Source organism: Macaca thibetana, chromosome 5 (genome assembly GCF_024542745.1).
Source record: "Macaca thibetana thibetana isolate TM-01 chromosome 5, ASM2454274v1, whole genome shotgun sequence".
Taxonomy (NCBI): domain Eukaryota; kingdom Metazoa; phylum Chordata; class Mammalia; order Primates; family Cercopithecidae; genus Macaca; species Macaca thibetana.
In genome coordinates, this window is record NC_065582.1 from 20,554,602 (window position 1) to 20,578,773 (window position 24,172).

Consider the following 24,172-nt stretch of genomic DNA (forward strand, 5'->3'; position numbering starts at 1 on the left):
CAGGCTAAACAGATGTGCCCGTCATAAGCCATTTGGTAGTGTAACTAGAATACTACTACTTCCTAATTTCATATGAAAACTACTGAAGCCCAAAGAGTGAATTAGAATAATTTTGAGTAGAATTTTTTTTTTTTTTTTTTTTTTTGAGACAGAGTCTCACTCTGTCGCCCAGGCTGGAGTGCAGTGGCGCAATCTCGACTCACTGCAAGCTCCGCCTCCCGGGTTGATGCCATTCTCCTGCCTCAGCCTCCCGAGCAGCTGGGACTATAGGTGCCCCCCACCACACCCAGCTAATTTTTTCTATTTTTTAGTAGAGACGGGGTTTCACCATGTTAGCCAGCATGGTCTCGATCTCCTGACTTCATGATCCACCCACCTCGGCCTCCCAAAGTGCTGGGATTACAAGGAGTAGAATTTTTTAGTTGAAATTAAGTTAATGCAAGTAATACTGAATTCATTCACTATGTTATATGGTTCTCTACATCTTTGAAAAAAATAGAACTAACCAACAATAAAAACTGAAGGGAACATTTTAAGGTTCCCTAAAATTTTGTACTCCTGTTTGAATTTTTAATGGTACCAAATGCTAGATGTGTAAATTATTATGTAACAATCATAAAAAAGAAAAAAAACTATACATGAAGATCTCAGGCAGTGTGTTATATAGATGAGCCGTTATTTTCAGAAAGAGTTCTTTTTGTGGATGTTAAAACTATAGAATATTGTTTAAACAACATAGAAATAGTAGAATCAGAATTATAGAACTGAAAGTGTTCTTTTATAAAATTTTCTCGTCCAAAGATGAATAAACTGCTTCAAACTTACTAGTCTAGTATCCAGAATCTACAAGGAACTCAAACAAACTAGAAAAAAACAATCCCATCAAAAAGTGAGCAAAGGGCGTGAATAGACATTTCTCAAAAGAATATAAACATCCAACAAACATATGAAAAACTGCTCAACATCACTATCATCAGGGAAATGCATATTAAAGCCACGAGATACCACTTACGCCTGCAAGAACAGCCGTAATTTTTTTTTCTTTTATTTTCTTTAGTTTTTGAGGTGAAGTCTCGCTCTGTCGCCCAGGCTGGAGTGCAGTGGTGTGATTTTGGCTCACTACAACCTCCGCCTCCTGGGTTTAAGCAATTCTCCTGCCTCAGCCTCCCAAGTAGCTGGGATTACAGGCACACGCCACCACACCTGGCAGATTTTTGTATTTTTAGTAGAGACAGAGTTTCACCATGTTGGCCAGGCTAGTCTCAAACTCCTGACCTCAAGTGATCCACCTGCCTCAGCCTCCCAAAGTGCTGGGATTGCAAGTGTGAGCAAGCCACTGTGCCTGGCCAAGAATGGCCATAATTAAGAAGTCCAAAAACAATAAGTGGCTGGGCGCGGTGGCTCACACCTGTAATCCCAGCACTTTGGGAGACCAAGGCGTGTGGATCATGAGATCAGGAGATCGAGACCATCCTGGCTAAAAGGGTGAAACCCCGTCTCTACTAAAAATACAAAAAATTAGCTGGGCGTGGTGGCGGGCGCCTGTAGTCCCAGCTGCTCAGGAGACTGAGGCAGGAGAATGGTGTGAACCTGGGAGGCAGAGCTTGCAGTGAGCTGAGATCGTGCCACTGCCCTCCAGCCTGGGCGACAGAGCGAGACTCCGTCTCAAAAAAAATAATAATAGTAAAACAATAGATGTTGGCTTGGATGTGGTGAAAAGGGAACACTTTTACACTGCTAGTGGGAATGTAAATTAGTACAACCACTATGGAAGACAGTATGGAGATTTCTTAAAGAACTAAAAGTAGAACTATCATTCGATCCAGCAATCCCACCACTGGGTGTCTACCCAAAGGAAAAGAAGTCATTATATGAAAAAGACACACACACACACACACACACACACGCATGTTTATAGCAGCAAAATTTGCAGTTGCAAAGATAAGGAAACGACCTAACTGCCCATCAACCAAAGAGTGGATAAAGAAAATGTGGAATATACGTACCACGTACCTCGGAAGACTACTCAGCCATTAAAAGGAATGAAATAATGTCTTTTGCAGCAACTTGGATGGAGCTGGAGGCCATTATTCTAAGTGAAGTAACTCAGAAATAAAAAACCAAATAGCATATGTTCTCATTTGTAAGTGGGAACTAAGCTGTGAAGACACAAAGGCATAAGAGTGATATAATGGACTTTGGGGACTCATGGGGGGAAGGGTGAGAGGTAGGTGAGTGATAAAAGACTGCACATTGGGTACAGTGTACACTGCTTGGGTGTTGCATGCACCAAAATCTCAGAAATCACCACTAAAGAACTTACCCATGTAACCAAAAATCACCTGTACCCCAAAAACTATTAAAATAAAAAAATCATTTGTATTGTTAAAAAGATGAAAAGGAAAAATGAAAATAAATAAATCTACAGGGAAAAAAGCCTCCAAAGCCAAGGGGGAGTCAGTGGGGGGACTTATTAGTCTACCAGGGAATACTGTGAACATGAAGGGCTTATCCAGTTGATAGCTGTCAGATTAGTGGGTTGGTATAAACCTGTTCTGGCAGGTAAGTTGTCAAATTACATGACCACTTGAAATTTCTTTTGGTTAGCAAAAGGAGTAAACTAGAATTGAGATTATTTTATCAGAGCCAAAATATATCTTAGCCTAAGAAATATTGCATTATTTTATGTAGTCCTCTCAAATTTAAGTATATAATGCGTATGTGCCATTTATTGATTAGCAGGTACCTAAGGAAACCATTTCTGGTATATAGTGCTAGTTTATAATATACATGGTTCAAACCATTAAAATAATTAACAAGGAACGTGTTATTCTGCAGACACTGGGAAATTCAACAAAAGAAATACTTTCGGTACCATCACTAAGTGATTTAATAAGCAGTGTACTTTTACCAACTTGTAGTTCCTAACAGTTTTTCCCTTGAATGTGAGAACATTTAAATTATATTCAAATAATGGAAATCTTTTTCATTATTCTCAAAAACAGATTGTACCAATAAAATTGGCCAAGTATATAAATTTTCATTAATATGCTAAACATTGTGTTTTCCTCACAGGCTCCCATCTGGTGAAGAGTTCTTATCAGTGCCTTAGTAGTCATGTTTCAAATCTCACAGATTCCTTTAGGGTTAACCCAGCTGTGAGAGTTATGTATGTAGTTAGTTGTTTCATATCCCTGTCTATCACATTCTAATTGTTGAAAGGTTGTTGGACAGAGGCTATTTCTATTATTCCTTGTCTTATCCAGTACAGATTCACATTTTCAGCACCTCAACTGTGCGTTTTTCTTTCCTCAACTCAGTTGACTGAGTTTCTTCTTACTATTCCTACAAATTATGCTCAGCATTGACATCAAAGTGCTTGTCCTTCCAGCCTTCTGTTCTAGTGAGAAAGCTTCCACTCAGTCCCATGGTCAGGGAAGCACTGATAGGCTTCTCTCTGCACTGATTTGAGGCCCCTGATTTCACCAGTATGTGGCTAATCAGCAGTTCCTACAATTGAGTGATACAAGGGGCCATCAATTATGTGTGGTGGCACTTAGCCAAACTTCGGACTAACATGCTGCAGCATTTGGGCAAGACTGTGTGGGGCAAGTTGACCATAGGAAGATGAGAGGAACATTTAGCAGAAACACCATGAAAGAGGAACAAATGGGTCATGAGTGAGAAGGAGAAAACAGGTAGTTTCTAGCACTGCCTGATTCCTGACAGATATCCAAGTCCATTCCATGTATATACCTAAATAAACACCTCTCCCACTTTTCAAAGGTGGTATCAGGGAATTCCTGTGCTAGAACCCAAACATAACTCACAAGTTTAGTTTCCTGTGAAACAAGACTGAGCTGAAATTCAAGATAATTAGGTTCTAGCTTTATGCAAGTCACCTTTGAATCCTCTAGCTCTAAAAATATTTTTTATATATATATTTATATATATACCTATGTAACAAAATTGTGATTGGTTCTAGTTTTCTCTCATTTTTATGTTTTAATTATCTTTCTCCTAATAAGAAATTTGTTGATTTTTATTTTAGATGTTAAGGACATGTTCACTTCCAGATCTCTCAAAGCTGTTCAGAACCCTTATGGATGTTCCCACCGTAGGAGATGTTCGTCAAGACAATCTTGAAATAGATGAAATTGAAGATGAAAACATTAAAGAAGGACCTTCTGATTCTGAAGACATGTGAGTATAATGTCATTAGTAAACAGCATTAAAAGAGTTTCTGAATTTATATGTAAAAAAAGAGGGAATAACTTAGCTCTTTTTTTAAATCGTTAACCTCTGCTTTTATGTCTTCTGTATATTATTTTTATATATTTTAAGAAACAGGGTCTCACTCCGTCACCTAGCTGGAGTGCAGGCTGGACACAGTGGCTATAATGTCATTGGTAAACAGCATTAAAAGAGTTTCTGAATTTATATGAAAAAAGGAGGGGATAACTTACCTAGCTCTTTTTTTCATCATTAACCTCTGCTTTTATATCTTCTGTATATTTATCTGTTTTAAGAGACAGGGTCTCTATCACCTAGCTGGGGTGCAGGCTGGACACAGTGGCTCACGCCTACAATCCCACCAACCACATTGGGAGGCCAAGGCAGGAGGAATGCTTGAACCCAGAGTTTGAGATCAGCCTGGGCAACACAGCGAGACACGATCTCTACAAAAATTTTTTTTTTTTCTTTTGAGATGGACTCTTGCTCTGTCACCCAGGGTGGAGTGCAGTGGCATGATCTTGGCTCACTGCAACCTCTGCCTCCCAAGTTCAAGTGATTCTCCTGCCTCAGCCTCCTGAGTAGCTGAGATTACTTGCCACCACACCTGGCTAATTTTTGTGTTTTTGGTAGAGACGGGGTTTCACCATGTTGGTCAGGCTGGTCTCAAACTCCTGACCTCAAGTGATCTGCCCACCTCGGGCTCCCAAAGTGCTGGGATTACAAGCGTGAGCTACCACATCTAGCCAAAAAAATTTTTTTAAATAGCCAGGTTTGTTACCACACACCTTGTAGCCCCAGCTACTCAGGAGGCTGAGGTGGAAAGATCACTTGAGCCCAAGAGTTTGAAGCAGCAGTGAGCCGTGATCATGCCAGTGCACTCCAGCCTGAGCAACAGAGTGAGACCCTGTCTCAAAAATGAAAAATAAATGAGCTGGAGTGCACTGGCATGATGATAGCTCACTGCAGCCTCCAACTCCTGGGCTCAAGCAATCTTCCCACCTCACCCTCCCAAATAGCTGGGATTACAGGTGTGAGCCACTGGGCCTGGCCAAGTTAATTTATTATTGCAGAAAAATAAATTTATAAATTTAGTGTAGCCTAAGCACATACTGTGTTTATAAGTCTATAGTAGTGTGTAGTAATGTCCTAAGATAAGTACCCTATAAAGTTTACCATTTTTTATCTTTTATACAATGTTTTCACTGTACCTTTTCTATGTTTAGATATATTTAGAATAGACAGATATCGTTGTGTTACAGTTGCTTCCAGTATTGAGTACAGTCATATGCTGTACAGGTTTGTAGCTTAGGAGTAACAGGCTCTACTATATAGCCTAGGTATGTAGTTAGCTATACTGAGTAGGTTTGTGTAAGTACATTTTATGATGTTAGCACAACATGAAATTGGCTGTAACAATGCATTTCTCAGAATGCTTCCTGTTGTTAAGTAATTCATGACTGTGCTCTACAGTTTCCCAGGAGAATGACCAGAAAGCTCCACATCCACCTCCTGCCATGTATCATTTCAAAGCCATGGCAATGGGGAGTTACGAGGTTGACTAGTTTTGTTCGTGTGTGTGTGTACACATGTGTAAGTACACACATGTGGTCTGCATGTAATTGGATTGTTTTCACAAAATTGCTTTCTTTGTGATTCATGGGGAATCCTGAATCTGGGAGGGAAATTTAACAAGCAATACCTCTGAGAGCTGTGAGGAGTGATGGCCCCTTAGATAAGAACCTTCCTTTACCTTGTTCAGTGTCGGTCAGCCCTCTCAACCCCCTCAGACAAATGTTACACACTTTTTGGGGTAATAAAACTAGAGTTTCCTAAAATGAGGTGAGAAGGTACAGTGTGTTCAAATCACCAGGAGAAAAAGTTATAAAATATTAGAATTTTTTATAATTTATTTTGTAATTTCTTTGAACTTGTTCCTGTTTTTTACTTTACCTTTGGAAAGAACTTGTATTTTGATCTGATTGAAAGTGTTATATCACTCTCATAATGTTTTCTTCCGTAATGAGTTACATAGATCGATGCTGCTGGCACATTTTATTTTCTGGTTTTTGGTTCTTTTTTAAGCCTTGCCCTTGCAAACTTCTTAAGTTTCTAGTGAAACTTTATTTTTAAAAGATTGCCTTTTTCATTTTTCTTAGAGTTCTGTAGATTTTTGCTAATGACCTTACAATCTAGAAGAAAAGTTACCTTTTTACTTTTATTTCTTCTACTTGACTGTGGTCATTGAACACTGAAATATTGTGTTTTTATTAATCCTGTTGGAGAACATAACAACATTTAGGATTTTTATTGTTGACAAACTGCTAAGTAAAATTTTTTTTTAATTTTTTTTCCCAAAATTTTATGAAATCATTTATTTTTATCTGAATGAACTGCAGCTTATTTGTGGCTTGTGTTCTTTTGTTTTTTTCTTTCTTCTAAGCTGCTAAGTTTGTGTTATGCATGTGTTCTTTTAATGAACAATTGATGACAGAATATTACTTTAAAACTTAAGTTAGAAGCCTTTAGTATTAATTGAAAATTTTGAAAATCAAGTTGTTTTTAAAGTATGTTATTTCATATTGTTATAGGGATATTTCACTTGATGTTTGTTTGGAAAATTATTTTTATTTTTTGGTCTAAAATTTAGTTAGGGTTTTATAAGAAAACCAACTAAAAACTGAATTCAAGACCAGATTTTTTTTAAGTACCTTAAAGTTTTTTGGTGCTCATTTAGTAAAAGATCTTAATCTTCTCATACTTTCTTACAGTGGCAAGCTTAGCTGCCTCAATTGAATACCATCTGCAGAGGGCACTAATTCCTCTAGGCTAGCCACTAGATGATTTTATGAACAGGTCAATATTTACTCGTTGTAGTAATGGTACATAGCAGGTGTGCATGCTCTGTTGATTTTTTTTTTTATAATAAAATTTTTTTGGGAGATAGGGTCTTACTCTGTTGCCCTGGCTGTAGTACAGTGCTACAATCATAGCTCACAGCAGCCTTGGCCTCCTGGGCTCAAGCAGTCCTCCTGCCTCAGACTCCCTAGTAGCTAGGAATACAGGCTCATGCCACCACGCCTAGCCAAGTTTTTTGCAATATTTTTCTAGAGAGGTCTCGCTATGTTGCCCAGGCTGGTTTCAAACTCCTGGCCTCAAGCAGTCCTCTTGCCTCAGCCTCCCAAAGGGCTAGGATTACAGGCATGAGCCACTGCACCCAGCCTAAATTAGTCTTGTAATTGTATGTTAAGTTAAATGCTACTAGTGGGATGAGTCAAGAGATTAGACACTATTTTCTCATTCTAATTAGATGCCTAGATTTTCTATAGCTCCTACAAGTCAAATTATAGGAGTTTGTATATATAAGTACAAAATGAAGGTATTTCTACATAAAAAGATTATTTACTCTTTCTCTTAATGGAAATTATATTGACAGTCTTGCACAATAGTGTTTATATTTTAGTTCTTCAGTACATATTTGATTTGAGTCTAAACTCTTAGAAAAGCCTTAATTAGCCCTTGTGTTCTATTAAGCATTGCCTTCCTGATAGATGAAATCCTCGGCTTAGGTTCACAATCTCTTTCAGAAGTCTTCAGACATCTAAAACATCAATTAACTCCTTTAGTCTACAAACTTTTCCATTTACATTCCATGTTAGAAGAAAGAAGCAAATCATAAAAGGCAAAAAAAATTTCTGAGTATGTTCCTTGGATATTACAGAAGTGGTCAAAGGCCTAGATTTCAGTGCTCTGTCATTTACTGACTATGTGGCCTTGACCAAGTCATTTAAACACTTTGGTTCATAGTTTTCATGTCTCTAAAGTGATTTTTTATGGATAAAATTTGAGTAATAGGATAAAACTGTTTAAAAAACGAAAGTTCTATATAAATGTAAGGTATTATTTATGTGACTTATTTCATTCCAGCATCTATAATCCCATGAAAACAGAATTAATATTCTGACCAATACTTTAGAAACAAGATTCTCCAGTGAAGAATTATGATGGTTGGTATAGGGTAGTTACACAGAAAATCTATTTATTATGTATTTTAGAACATTTTTAAGAATAAGCATCTAAAGATAAGATTTCTGGTGACCATTTTATTCACTGGGTCATCCTGTTAACATGAATATATAATTTCCTAAGTATTTCTGTTTCTAAAAGTTCAAATGCCCAGTGGGCATTTATATGGAAAGCCTTTTGTGTAGTGTCTAGCTATTAGCCACATGGATATTTTGAAAATTACAGAATTCCATAAAAGAGAAAATAATTTACTATTATTTGTTTTAGAAAAACTTCTATAGTCTGGCCTCTTAAAATATCAAAACATTGTTTCAGAATTTAAGCAATGAGTAACATTAATAGTTATGTGATTCTCTTTGGCAAGTTGGGATCATTTAAACAAATCATCTTCTGGCTTATGTATTCCAGAATATGTGTTGTGTTCATCGTCAACTTACTGGTGAAAAACAATGTAGGTTTTTTCCAGATTTTTTGTTATCTATTAGGATTTTTAAAGTAGAAGTGCCTACATATTGAGTAAAAGTAACATTTCAGCATGAGGTAGTTTTAGTTGTTTAACTTCGTAAATTTCAGTATGTTTGAAACTTTCAGTTAAACCTTTTAAATTTCAGTGTGTTTGAAGAAACTGACACAGATTTACAAGAGCTGCAGGCCTCAATGGAACAGTTACTTAGGGAACAACCTAGTGAAGAATACAGTGAAGAAGAAGAGTCAGTCTTAAAGAACAGTGATGTGGAGCCAACTGCAAATGGGACAGATGTGGCGGATGAAGATGACAATCCCAGCAGTGAAAGTGCCCTGAACGAAGAATGGCACTCAGGTGCATAATCAGAGTTTTGGACCTTTTTCTTTTTCAGTTTACAGATATTTCAAGTGGAATATAGTTTTCTAATCTCTGCTGTGGACCATTTCCAACTTTAAATACAACTGAAGCATGCCTCTGGGTCTCTCCCATTTTTCACTCTTTTTCTTTTCATACAAATATGTGATTTTCCTTTTTTTTTTTTTTTGAGACTGAGTCTCCCTGTGTCTCCCAGGCTGGAGTGCAGTGGCGTGATCTTGGCTCACTGCAAGCTCCGCCTCCCGGGTTCACGCCATTCTCCCGCCTCAGCCTCCAAAGTAGCTGAGACTATAGGCGCCCGCCACCACGCCTGGCTAGTTTTTTGTAGTTTTAGTAGAGACGGGGTTTCACCATGTTAGCCAGGATAGTCTCGATCTCCTGACCTCGTGATCCACCCGCCTCGGCCTCCCAAAGTGCTGGGATTACAGGCTTGAGCCACCGCGCCCGGCCAATTTTCCATTTTTTTATTAAATTTTTTTTCTTTACTATTATGTCAATGCTTTTTTGAAGCATTTTTATTCTAATCTCCATTTCTTGACTGATTTTTCCAGTAATAAAGATAATAACATTGTTTTCTTGTCATTCTATATTTTAGAAAGAGTTTCTGGGCCGGGCGCGGTGGCTCAAGCCTGTAATCCCAGCACTTTGGGAGGCCGAGACGGGTGGATCACGAGGTCAGGAGATCGAGACCATCCTGGCTAACACGGTGAAACCCCATCTCTACTAAGAAATACAAAAAACTAGCCGGGCGCGGTGGCGGGCGCCTGTAGTCCCAGCTACTCGGGAGGCTGAGGCCGGAGAATGGCGTAAACCCGGGAGGCGGAGCTTGCAGTGAGCTGAGATCCGGCCACTGCACTCCAGTCTGGGCTACAGAGCGAGACTCCGTCTCAAAAAAAAAAAAAAAAAAAAAAAAAAAAAAGAAAGAGCTTCTGCATATATTAATCAGCAGGGTTAACACTGAAAGCAGTTTTTAAAGTACTAAAAACTCGTTTCATAAATTTGGAAATTTGCTCTTTCATAACATTACCCCTAAGATGCATAGAAAGTGTGTCTATTTCAGTAACTATATTATGTTAATTTAGGAAGAAAAGCTAATGTGAAAAGACTAAGTAATGTTTTTTTTCAAAGTATCTTGAGCATGTACATGACAAAACATGTTGGCCATTTATACTTTCCAGGTGCTTTCCTGAAATGTAATGATGTATGTCTTAGGTTGTCTACCTTCTGCAGGCTTTTCCATGGTATGGCCCACATTTATTACCAACTTTTGTAGTTAGGGTTAGCTGCTTCAAAGCAAAATATGGAGGTGTGCTTTTTCCACTTTTTTATTCATTTAAGTAACATCTCTAGGAGTGTTTTGATTCCATCCTGACTTATTTTTTATATCTATAAAGGAAAAGTAACATTCTTGTTTAGACAGATTTATACATAATTTTTACCAAATAAAGGACAAATATTAAAATGACAAAAACCGTTTATAATGAAAGTAGAAGTAGTCTACTTCAATGGCATTATTCATTTGTCATAGAATTTTAGTCTATTAGGGTAAGAGTTATCTTATTCAGTCTTTTTAAATCAAAATATCTATTTTAATTTTATTTTTTAGATAACAGTGATGGGGAAAATGCTAGTGAATGTGAATACGATAGTGTCTTTAACCATTTAGAGGAACTGAGACTTCATCTGGAGCAGGAAATGGGCTTTGAAAAATTCTTTGAGGTTTACGAGAAAATAAAGGTAAGTGAAAAGTCAATTAAAACACTTAAAATGTGCTCTGTTTGAAGGTTAGAGAAATGTTAATGATCTTTATTGGTCATTACATTTATTATAAATAAAAAGGGAAGTCTACAATTAGAGAAAGTTATTCAAATACTAATTTATATTTGGGAATTTGGTATAGGCTATTCATGAAGATGAAGATGAAAATATTGAAATTTGTTCAAAAATAGTTCAAAATATTTTGGGAAATGAACATCAGCATCTTTATGCCAAGATTCTTCATTTAGTCATGGCAGATGGAGCCTACCAAGAAGGTAAGATTTCCTCACATGTCTGTATAATTTTCAATAAATGTGAGAAAAACAAGATGATACATGTAGATGACTCAGCTTACATCACATCCGTTTTGTGAAATCTACATGGGAACTATATTACTTTTAAGCAATAATAATATTAACTTTGTTATATACTTTTACTGATCTGTGATATACTTTTACTGACTGAAGTCCTTTAAGTCCATATTTTTAATTTAATTTATAAGTAACCTTTGAATTAGATTTTTAAAAATCTTACTGGATAGATTGTTGGACAGCTCTAGCAATTAGAATAATCCTAGCTGGGTGCAGTGGCTCATGCTTGTGATTCCAGCGACTTGGGAGGCTTAAGTGGGAGGATGGCTTGAGGCCAGGAGTTTGAGACCATCCTGGACGACATAATGATAGGTTTCATTAAATTTTAATTAACTAGGCATGGTGGTGAGCACCTGTAGTTCCAGCTACTCAGGAGGCTGAGGTGGGAGGATTGCTTGAGCCCAGGAGTTTGAAGCTGCAGTGAGCTGTGATTGTGCTACTGCACTTAGCCTTGGTGACAGAGCCAGACCCTGTCTCAAAAAAAAAAAAAAAAAGTAAGATTATAAATTAGAATAATTCGTGGTTTTTTGTTTTTTGTTTTGAGTCAGAGTCTTGTTGCCCAGGCTGGAGTGTGGTGGTATGATCTCAGCTCACTGCAACTTCTGCTTCCTGGGTTCAAGTTATTCTCCTGCCTCAGCCCCCTGAGTAGCTGGGCCTACAGGTGCCACCACGCCTGACTAATTCTTGTATTTTTGGTAGAGATGGGATCTCACCATGTTGGCCAGGCTGGCCTCGAACTCCTGACCTCAAATGATTCACCCTCCTTGGCCTACCAAAGTGCTGGGGTTATAGACATGAGCCACTGCACCTGGCAAAACTCTTTGACACAAAAAGCAATATGTAAAGTTTTGAACAACAATTTATTTCTAGATTATTTGCCCAAACATTAATCTTATTACTTTAAAGGTTTAATTCATAGACTAAAATTGAGGGTTTTAAATGTTGATGCTTAATTTTAGCAATAAAAATGTTTATAAAATTTATTTGTATTCCATACAAAATTTGTTTGCATATTCATACAAAAAAGTCTAAGATTGCATTTAAATATGTGTATATATAGTAAGAGAGAGAACTAAGTTTTAAAAAAATCTGGGGAAGTGAACATATTGGACAAATGAGCACAAGCCGTATAACATGAAGCCAGGAATGAGGAATATAAAGTTCATGTTCAAAAGGTCTCCACATTTTCTAAAAACAGGAAACAAATTTGGTGCTGGTCTTTCTCACAAAGCAGAAAACCTAATTAATTACATGAGTCACAGTATTCATGAGACAAAACATTTTAGTTGCTCAGAGGACAGCTATTTTTGGTATTGAAACCAAAGGAACAGTTTTCCCATGATCTTTAAGAGGAGGGCACTGTCATACAGTGTTCCTCAAACTTGAATAACATATGGATCCCTTTAAGGGGCAAAAAAATATTTTTTTCGGGCACAAGAATCCAAGGGTCTATAAACCCCAATAAAAAAACCTCAAGTCTTAGTCATAGAAAATTTCTGTCAATTGTGAATTATTACTGTAAAACAGATGTTGTATTTTTCTACATATTAAAAATTTTTATCAAAATGAAAATATAAAATGTAGATATTTTCTGATAATTGTGGATTTCTTATTTTATTGGGATCTTGAACTTCATTTTACAAAACAGTGCTATAATGGAATGAAAAGTATCCTCAGTAATTTTTACAATATTTAGATTTCATGAGACTGTTTCTCATATGTCATGCTGTAAGTTAATGGCACGAAGCCAGAGGATGATTCCATTTCAGCAATTCTGTGGAGTGTATCAAACCAATTCTATTCATATTCGGACTATTCCACCTCCAGGCGGTTCTCCTTAAGTATTGTTTTTCAATAGAGCTTTTCTTAAGTAATCAGCAACAATGTGTTTGGGGTTCAGTTTTGCTGGACAAGTATCTGGAGAGCTTTTAGTTTGCTTTGCCCATTAAGTGGAGAACTGTAACAATCAACTTATTCACGAGGTAGAATTGACATCCTCTTTTGACAACTGAGTGGCTTCAAAAGGATATACGCCTACACAGAAGGCCATTTCCCCTGCGGAGGACCGAGAAGCAGGCTAGGTTAATACACCACTCAAGAAGCAATATCAGATTTTCTCTAGTACACAAATGAAAGGAAACGAGAACCCCAAAGTTCTATATCATAAAGCCTGACAGTAATTCCTGCAGCCTAGAAAAAAATGTAAAGCAACTAAAGGCAAATGCCTACCCTGGCAATCTTTTCTAAAACTCTTAGTACACACCATTACAGCAGGTGTAGCTTAAAAAAAAATTTAATACAGCCCATAAAATATTATAACTTACTGCTATAGCTACTAAAGAAACTGGTTATAAAATGGATATTGAACTGTGTGGATGACTTGCTGTTTTATATTGTTAATCATGAGAGTTAAATGAAATGACTGGATTTAGATTTCATATTCATCAATTCAGAATAACTGTTTTTGCAGTCCTTCACATTGGAAGTCATTAGAGCCCATATATAGCTGTTCTTTTTTATTTAGGGGGTTTTGGGTTGGTTTTTTTGTTTTGTTTTGTTTTGTTTTTTGTTTTGTTTTGTTTTTTTATGGAGATAGGGCCTGGCTCTGTCACCCAGGTTGGAGTACAGTGGCATGATCTCAACTCACTGCAAACTCCGCCTCCTGGGCTCAAGCAGTCCTCCCACTTCAGCCTCCTGAGTAACTGGTACTACTGGCGTGAGCTACCATGCCCGACTCATTTTTGTATTTTTTTGGTAGAGATGGCATTTCACCATGTTGCCTGGGTTGATCACGAACTCCTGGGCTGAAGCCGTCCGCCCACCTCAGCTTCCTAAAGTGGTAGGATTACAGGTGTGACCCACCGTACCCAGCCTACCTGTCTTAGAGAGAGTTGTCCAGACAACTATCTTTTAGGGCACATCTGGGAGATAATAAAGCCATGTCATCCGCATATGGTACTTACACACTTTTATTCTCTGTGTTGGGGAAAGGGGAGAGTAAAGAAGGGAAGGGGTAAGCAAAATTCTATCTAGCTCACCCGAAAGTGACATCAAGTCATTAAGGTACAAGTTAAAAAGAAGATTGTCAAAACACATTTCTGTTTTATTTCACTGGAAATTGTATGAGTCCTGAAGAGACAGCCTTGGCTGTTTAACTCTCCTGATACTGTTATGGTGCAGGTTTGGTAAGCATCAGTATCTTCAGCCATTGATAAAGTTAATGCTTTTTTGTCCATAGCTAGATGCTGTCCGGAGTCAGAAGTCGAATAGAGCTAATAAAATGTATAAACGATTTGATAGTATTCGTAATAAATTCTTCCACAAGGAGAGAAGGAGTATAATAGCTGTGTCTGGCAGAGGCTACCATGTTCTCACATAGAGTATTAGCATTAGCAGCCCAAGTTTATAGATTCTTTTTTTTTTTTTTTTTGAGATGGAGTCTTGCTCTGTCTCCCAGGCTGGAGTGCAGTGGCACAGTCTCGGCTTGCTGCAACCTCTGCCTCCCAGGTTCAAGCGATTCTCCTGTCTCACCCTCCCAAGTTGCTGGGATTACAGGCACGCACCACCACACCTGGCTAATTTTTGTATTTTTAGTAGAGATGGGGTTTCACCATGTTGGCTAGGCTGGTCTCAAACTCCTGACCTCAGGTGATCTGTCTGCCTCGGTCTCCCAAAGTGCTGGGATTGCAGGCATGAGCCACCACGCCTGGCCATTATATATTCTTAAGAAGGAGACACATACCTTCTCTTCACACTCATTTTAGGTGGAATATTGGGCTGCGTTTATGTAATGAAATTTTATACATCAGCTAAAATGAGTGAATTAAATTACATCTATCAATATGGATAAGCCCCACAAACAAGATGAGTTGAATAAGTAGAATATTATACCATTTATGTAGTGTTTATAACCAATTTTATTTAGATGTGCATGTGTATAATAAAAATAAAAGCAAAAACCCATGAGTGGGAAGAATACACATCAGTTTCACAGTACTGAAAATGCCCCTGGGGAAGAAGAGAAGGCAATAAGATTGAGAAAGGGTACTCTCTATCTGTAATATGCTTTTACTTAAGTAATCCAAACCACTATGGCCAAAAGTTAGCTTTCGTTAATTCTACATATTATGGATATGTGTGTTCATTACTTTCCTGATTATTTGAAAAGTAAGTAAATATAGTACAGAGTGATCAGTGTTACCTTGGAAGCAATAAAATGTATTGCTTCATTTCAGTATTCCTAGGGGAGAGGACATCAAAGTTGGATTCTGAAAGATGAATGGGAATTTAGCGCAAATAAGTACACATACGGGGAAGGATGCAAAGTGTAGTAGGGAACTATAAGCAATTCAGTGTTCCTACAGCATAAATTATAGGGGCAGTTGAGGAAGGTGGGGAATGAAATTTGGTAAGATGAGAAATATTTAAAAGAACAGATCATGAAGGGCTTTGTAATCCATGTTAAGGAGCGCGGATTCCATTTTGAGGCAGTAGGGAGCTAATGAATGTTTTAAGCAGTGCAGTGATTTAACATGACCCTTGGATTTTAATGAAAGATCACTTTTGCTAGAATGTAGAAGATAGTGCTTGGATGTAAGATTAAGTTAACCAATCTGTTTAATTCACTTGATTATAATCTTTAGAATTAAAAAAATTGAAAATAACAAAAATGTCTATAAATAGTAATGGTTAATTATGTCATATCCACTAAATAGAATACTATGCAGACATTGAAGTCAACATAGAATATATCCATGATTTATTCTTTAACATTTTATTGTCAAATTTTTATTGTATTGAAAATTTGAAAGAACTTTACAATGATCACCCATGCACCCACCACCTAGATTCTAACATTTTTTCTAATCTTATCTTATGTATCCACCTTTCCATTCACTAGGGTGTTTTCACTGGAAAACCTAGGTTTCAAAACTGCATTTTAGTGTAATTTTTTTTTTTTTTTTTTTTTTTTTTGAGACAGAGTCTCACTCTGTCGCCCAGGCTGGAGTGCAGTGGCCAGATCTCAGCTCACTGCAAGCTCCGCCTCCCGGGTTCACGCCATTCTCCTGCCTCAGCCTCCCGAGTAGCTGGGACTACAGGCGCCCGCCACCTGGTTTCACCAGGTAGCCAGGATGGTCTCGATCTCCTGACCTCGTGATCTGCCCGTCTCGGCCTCCCAATTAGTGTAATTTTTAAAAGATATTTGTGTATGCATGGGAAAGCATTGTGGGAGGATTTATATAAAGTTAACGTTGGTTATCTTTCGCTTATAGAGGATTTTTGCTTCCCATTTTATTCTTCATTGTATTGTCTGAATATTTTACAATGAATGTGTGATACAATAATTAAAAAAAATGTTTAAAACTACATGAAAGCTCTTCTCCTTTAGCGTGAACAAGAATGAGTTTTTTTTTAAGTAGATACAACTTGATTTGAAATGAAGTGAATTATTTTTCTTTTTTCTACAGATAATGATGAATAATCCTCAAAATGATTTTTAATCCTCAACTATATGAAAGCATTTGAATTTGGCTCATCAGAATAACAAGCTTCAGTGGGAAATACAGCAATTATTTATTTAAAAAATCAGATTTAAGATGGGCTTGCTTATTGCCTGAAAAAGATGGAGAAACATGCCATTTTTCAATGAAGATTCTAATATTTTATCTATTTTATTTTGTTCATTGAATTCCATGGTTAAATCCTGTAAAATATATACTTTTTAAATCATCCAACCAAAGCATAGGAAACATTGACCCAGAACCTGACTTAATGGTTTTGAAGATTTACTATGCAATAGGGTAACTCTGACTTTCAGCAAATGTCTTTAGGTTGAGGGAATTACCTATGTCTTGAAGGACCTGTCTGTGGTTTTTCAATGAAGTCTTTAAGAATGAACTTTTTTCTGTCTAGTACTTGTTTTCATTCTGGCCAGCAGTTCTACATTAAATCACCTTGTCGAGGGCTCTATTTAGATCTATACATTTTGAAGATGAAATTTTTAGCCTTAAAGTTTATATTCGCAAGTCCTTTTACAACCAGTGTGTCTCCTGAACTAGCACACAGGCTGTAGAAACAGTCTTAGAAATCATGGAAAGATTTGATTATGAAAGAATAGCAAAATTATACTTCCTGACATATAAAATGTTGGTTTAATGCCTTTGTTTCTCTTTAAGGACAGAACCAGGAATACTATATTGAAAAATTAGTCTGTGGATTTAACATTGACCTAGCATATAGCTTAAAGTTGCCCTTTTGGTTTTTAACTTCGTCTCATACATATGCTCCAAGGACAATGTGATGTTAAAAAGGAGGAAATAATTATTTTTATTTTGACACTGTGGCAGTTTTGGTAACTAGGATCCTAGGGAGGGAAATGTTTGCCTCTTGAACTTCTTTCCATTATCAGAGGATTTAGTTAGGTCGTTAAGATGATGATCACACAGCTTCAATCGCAATATGCCAAGTATAACCTGGTTTCGTTAGTGGTGTCTACAGTCCAGATGTTCTTCGTAATAAAAGCAAAGTTTTTGAACCTCTGAGTACAAAGCAGGCTGGTTGGCATAATATGTAATTTGAAAAATAAAATCTTATCTTGCAGCACTATCAGTATGTTGAATTTATTATGTGTATTATTTCTAATATCCGAAACTAAATACTTGATTTTTTATATGTGTGTTTATTTTCTGATATTGCTATTAAATTTTTATTATCTACCTGAAGTATATCATTGATTGTCTTTTATTTATTAGCACTTTTCTCAATAGAAGGTTTTCACATCAAGCTGAGAATACTTTTGTTGGTTTTGTACCTGATGATTTCTTTCTTCATAATGGAAGAAAATGAATTCTGTACAATCCTGAAAGATGGTCATATTTTGCGGAGGTTATGTGTTAATTCTTAAACTATTACAACTATTAGAAAAGGGTATAATATAGTAGAAAATATTGTTTTAGCCCTATTTCAGAAGATGTTATATGTGCAGGAATAAGGATGATCAATAGCATTTGTGCTATCTCCAGGCGATTAGCAGTGTGTGACTCTAGAGTGTTGTTATGGAAAGATTATGCCAGGTAGGAAAAGGGCTATTATTTTTCAGTAAGGTCTGTTATAAGTGTTGGAGTTGACATGTAGAAGCATCTGTAGATTCATAAATGTTAGCATTAAAGGGGCTATCAGGATAATTTTGTCTTTTCTCCATTTAACATGCAAGGATATTAAGTTGAACATGAAATTAAGTCACTTGTGTAAAGGGTCAGGGTCAGAGCAATTCCTAGGTCTTACACTGTTATTAGTTGCACATTCTTATCTCCCCTAGAGAATCAAAAAGAATAAATTTGATAGGAATTTGGGAGGCCGAGGCAGGTGGATCATGAGGTCAGGAGTTCAAGACCAGCCTGACCAAGATGGTGAAACCCCATCTTCACTAAAATACAAAAATTAGCCGGGCATGGTGCCAGCTACTTGGGAGGCTGAGACAGAGAACTGCTTGAACCCAGGAGGTGGAGGTCGCGGTGAGCCAACATTGCACCACTGCACTCCAGCCTGGGCAACAGAATGAAACTCTGTCTCAAAAAAGAAAAAAAAAAATTGATAGAAAATAGTACACCTGGCATTCATGCATTAAGAATTCTACAGGCCAGGCACACGCTCACACCTGTAATCCCAGCACATTGGGAGGTAGAGGTGGGAGGATCACTGAAGCCAGGAGTACAAGACCAGCCTGGGCAATCAAGTGAGACCTCATCGCTAGAAAAAACGAAATTAGCTGGAGGCAGCGGTGTGCACCTGTAGTCCCAGCTACTTGGCAGGCTGAAGCAGAATTGCTTGAGCCCAGGAGTTCAAGGCTACAGTGAGTTATGGTCATGCCACTGCTCTCCTGCCTGGGCAACAGAGCAAGATTCCATCACTTTAAAAAAGAAAAAAAAAATACTGATATTTCCTATTTCTGGAATTAACACACCATTCTACTTACCATTTTAAAACTTCTCAACAGAGAAGTTAAAGTTGGGATTTTTCCTTATAAATTAACACATATTCTAATGCTTATCACTTGATTGATGATGGATCTTTGAAGAGTATGTGTGTTTCTTATGCACCTAAAAACATGCACAAGAGGTAAAAAGATGAATTGTCGACCAAAGCTTTGAAGAAAGCCCCAACTCAAAGAAATAAGTAGAATATTGGAGGGGGAAAAGCCACTTTTGACCTGAAAGCATGTCCAATACCTCACACTTTGATATAGTGGGCCTATGGGGCCAAAAGGGTGAAAGGTAAGGTCAAGGACCATCCTAATTGGAGAATCCCATAGGAAACCCCAAAGGGTTACATCTTCACACTAAGGGAGAGCTAAAACTAAACCCAACCCCAAATGTAGGGACTGTAAGAAGGGAAAGGGACAGAAAATTCAGATAAGTTGTGGCCACATATCAGCCTTCAGATGGTTTTTTTCTGTGTGTGTATGCCTTGAGCACAAAAGCCTGGGTAGACGAAGGACCTTTAGATTTCACATATTGAGGTAGTTCCCAACGAGTAGTGTCCCCTGAACCTGGCAGAAGCCACTCCAGTACCTCTCTGAAGGAAGACACATTAATTAGGTGTTTTGCAAAGCACTGTAAGTAAATTTTCAGGAGCAATGATGGACATGGAGTGAAAGAGAAAATAGTGCACAAGAAATCAAGCCCTGCACACACTTTAGATATAGAATTATGAGATATTATTAAACAACTATGCTTACTGTGTTTAAAAAATGATCAGTGAACTTGAAAATATTTGTAGGGAAAGAAAAAAGGGATACAAATTCAAAGATAAAATATAATTTATATACATAAAAAATACAATAACCACAATTTTAAAACTCAGTGGACATTCTTAGTAGCAAACTTCATGGCAGAAGAGAGAACTAGAAAAAATTACCTATAACATAGCACCGAGAGAGAAAAACGTAGTACAGAAGAGAAGAGACAAAGATTCAGTGAGAAGGTCTAATGAGTATTTGACTAGAGTTCCAGAGAGAGAAAATGAGGTAAAGTTATTTGAGAAAATAAAGGCTGAGAGCTTTTGAGAACAATTGGAAGACATCAATCCACAGACAAGAAGCCCAGTGAATTTCAAGCAGAATAAAGTAAAAGAAATATACAACTAGTCTCTCAAGTGCAACTGGGAAATCAAAGAAAAAATCTTAAGCCAAGGATTAAAAGTTAGACTGTCTTCAAGAGAATGTCAAAGACAGCTGGCTTCTCAGCAGTAGTAATGAAGCAGTGGAATGATACCTCCAATGCATAGAAAATAGTTGTTCCAGGCTTACAATTGACCCTTGAATGACATGGATTTGAGCTGCATGGTTCCGCTTTTTTTTTTCTGGAGTTAATCTGGCTGTGTTGCCCAGGCTGGTCTTGAACTTCTGTTCTCAAGTGATCCTCCCACCTCAGCCTCCTGAGTAGTTGGGATTACAGGCATGAGCCCAGCTTGTGGGTCCACTTTGTGGATTTTCTTCGGTCTCTGTCACCCCTGAGAAGCAAGACCAATCTCTCCCCTTCCTTCTCCTCCTGAGCCTACTAACCTGATGACAGCGACAAAGACTTTTATAATGATCCACTTCTACCTCATGAATAGCAAATATATTTACTTTTCCTTCTGATTTTCTTTTTCTTCTTTTAGAGACAGGGTCTCTCTTGTTCAGGCTGGAATGCAGTAGCACATAATTATAGCTCACTTCAGCCTCAAATTCCTGAGCTCAAGCCAGCCTCCTCACCCTCCTGAGTATCTAGGACTATAGGCATGTGCCACCACACCAGCTGATTTTTTATTAGAGATGGGTCTTGCTGTGTTGCCCAGGCTAGTCTTGAACTCCTGGCCTCAGGCAGTCCTCCTGCCTCAACCTCCCAAAGTGTTGAGATTATAGGCATGAGCCACTGTGCCTGACCTGATTTTATTAATAGCATTTTCTTTTCTCTGGCTTACTTTAAGAATACAGTGTATAGTAAGCATCCAGAATATGTGTTAATTGACTAAGGCTTCCAGTCAACAGCAGGCTATTAATAAAATTTGGGAGCAAGTCAAAAGTTATACATGGATTTTCAAATGTGCAAGGAGTTGATGCCCAAATCCCCAAGTTGTTCAAGGGTCATCTGTATAGACTTAGCAAGATTATGTTTTAAGAATAGCTCAAGCCTGTAATCCCAGCACTTTGGGAGGCCGAGATGGGCGGATCACAAGGTCAGGAGATCGAGACCATCCTGGCTAACATGGTGAAACCCCGTCTCTACTAAAAATACAAAAAACTAGCCGGGCGAGGTGGCGGGCACCTGTAGTCCCAGCTACTCGGGAGGCTGAGGCAGGAGAATGGCGTAAACCCGGGAAGCGGAGCTTGCAGTGAGCTGAGATCCAGCCACTGCACTCCAGCCTGGGTGACAGAGCGAGACTCCGTCTAAAAAAAAAAAAAAAAAAAAAAAAAAAAAAGAATGAAGAAATGGGCTGGGCGTGGTGGCTTACGCCTGTAATCCCACCACTTTGGGAGGCCGAGGCGGTTGGATCACCTGAGGTCAGGAATTTGAGACCAGCCTGACCAACATGGAGAAACCCCATCTCTACTAAAAATACAAAATTAGCCCGCCGTGGTGGCTCATGCCTGTAATCCCAGCTACTCGGGAGGCTGAGGCAGGAGAATTGCTTGAACCCGGGAGGTGGAGGTTGCAGTGAGCCCTGATTTGTGCCATTGCACATCAGCCTGGGCAACAAGAGTGAAACGCCATCTTAAAAAAAAAAAAGAAAGAAAAATGAAGTCTGACTCACACTTCTGGCCGTGATGAAGAAAAGAGTGTGGATTTATTTCTAACCTGGAACAGCAGACAAAATGCATGACCCAATGGGTTTCAAATAGCCACAGACAGCAAAGGACAGTGCCATGAAAGAAGGGGAACCAACAAGGTAAGCTCTGTGATTCCCCAAGTTTACAGCACAGAAATAGCATGAGGTAGGTAGGGGTGAGGGGACAGACCCAAACAAAGCCCAGGAGTTTCCCTAAATCGAGGAGACAGAATTTAGAGAGGCAAAAACAGCCAGAATTCGCAAGGCAGAGAGGAGAAAGGAGAGCACTGCACAGGCGAGAAAGAGCTCAAGAGATCCGCACTGGGTTTCTTCTTATGTCTTCAGCTGAATACTGATGGGTGCAGCACAGGAGGAAACGACCTAAGACTGGTGGAGACCACTAGAATGGAGCAGTGGAATAATCCTTCAGTATCAAATGGGGTCAAGAATAGTTTGTATTTCCACCAGCCTGACTAGAAAGCCCTAACACCTGAGGCATAGGAAACAAGAAGGTATTGCTTGCGTCATTAGTGGAGCCAAATTATCCCTAGATAAAGGCTAGTCTGGTCTTGCCTAACAGCTTAAAAGCTAGGCATGCAAACATGCAGGAAAACTGACTCAGGGAGAAAATCTATCAATGAAAACTGCAGAAATCATACAGGTAATATAGTTAGTAGTCAAGGACACAGCTAAAATATACTCTACACAGTGGCCCTTTCTATCTGGAGGTTCCAAATCCATAGATTCAACCAACTGCAGATCAAAAAATATTTGAAACAAAAATAGGACCTAGAACTGGAAATACCATATAACTCAGCAATCCCATGACTGAGTATATACCCAAAGGAATATAAATCATTCTACTATAAAGACACATGCATACATATGTTTATTGCAGCACTATTTACAATAGCAAAGACATGGAATAACTCAAATGCCCATCAATGATAGACTGGATAAAGAAAATGTGGTACATACACACCACAGAATACTACACAGCCATAAAAAAAGAATGAGATCATGTCTTTTGCAGGAACATGGATGAAGCTGGAAGCCATTATCCTCAGCAAACTAACATAGGAACAGAAAACCAAACACCACATGTTCTCACTCAGTGGGAGTTGAACAGTGAGGACACATGAACACAGGGAGGGGACGTCACATACCGGGGCCTGTTGGGGGGTGGGGGGCAAGGAGAGGGAGAGCTTTAGGACAAATACCTAATGCATGTAGGGCTTAAAACCTAGATGATGGGTTGATAGGAGCAGCAAACCACCATGGCACATGTATACCTATGTAACAAACATGCATGTTTTGCACATGTATCCCGGAACTTAAAGAATGCAACAATTAAAAATACAAATTTTAGAAGCAATACAGTATAACAACTATTTACATAGCATTTACATTGTATTAGGTATTATAAGTAGTCGAGATGATTTAAGGTATACAGGAGGATATGCATAGGTTATATGCAAATACTATACCGTTTTAGTAAGGGACTTGAGCACCATGGAGTTTGGTATCCACAGGGTCCTGGAACCAATAACCTGCAGATATTGATGGGCGATTGTACATTTTCTAAAGGTAGAGGAAAGCATGAACATGAAGAAAGGCATGTCAGATTTTATAACACACATGTATATATACCATATAACACACATGTATATATACCAAGTAGAAATTCCATAGATGAAAAATGAATGTATAACAAATAGCAAATCAGCTACTTGGAAGAAAATAGTGAACTAAGCCCAATTGACATTTATAAAACATTTCATGTAAAACAATATGGTACGTTTACTAAGTAAACCATAGTTTGGACATTAATAACCTATCAAGATATTTTAAATGATTCAAATCATGCAAAGTATGTTTTCTGATCTCAATGGAGTTAAATCCATTTTTTTAAAAGATTTCTGGAAAAGCTTTACATATTTGGAAACTAAACACATTTCTAAATAACTCACAAATTAAATGAGAAATCACAGCCAAAATTAGAAAATATTTTGAACTGATTGAAAATTTAAATGTGACATATCTAAATTTGTGGAATGTGTCTAAGACAGGGCTTAGGAGTGAAATTTATAGCATTAGACACATTGTAAAAGAAGCAATTCAATAACTTAAACTT

General features: G+C 37.9%; 1 protein-coding gene across 9 annotated transcripts in view; it reads left to right on the forward strand.

Moving 5' to 3' along the window:
* Positions 1–24,172, forward strand: part of NEK1 (NIMA related kinase 1) — a 221,442-nt gene that overhangs the window by 181,204 nt on the left and 16,066 nt on the right. For 5 of the 9 annotated variants that reach the window (XM_050791717.1, XM_050791718.1, XM_050791719.1 and 2 more), the window contains 4 exons: positions 4,052–4,203; positions 8,871–9,079; positions 10,707–10,837; positions 11,001–11,133. In XM_050791717.1, the coding sequence (XP_050647674.1) occupies positions 4,052–4,203; positions 8,871–9,079; positions 10,707–10,837; positions 11,001–11,133 (625 nt within the window). Of the gene's footprint in view, positions 1–4,051; positions 4,204–8,870; positions 9,080–10,706; positions 10,838–11,000; positions 11,134–16,697; positions 17,955–24,172 lie in introns of those variants that run through there. The other 4 variants (XM_050791721.1, XM_050791723.1, XM_050791725.1 and 1 more) reach the window with 1 other exon arrangement.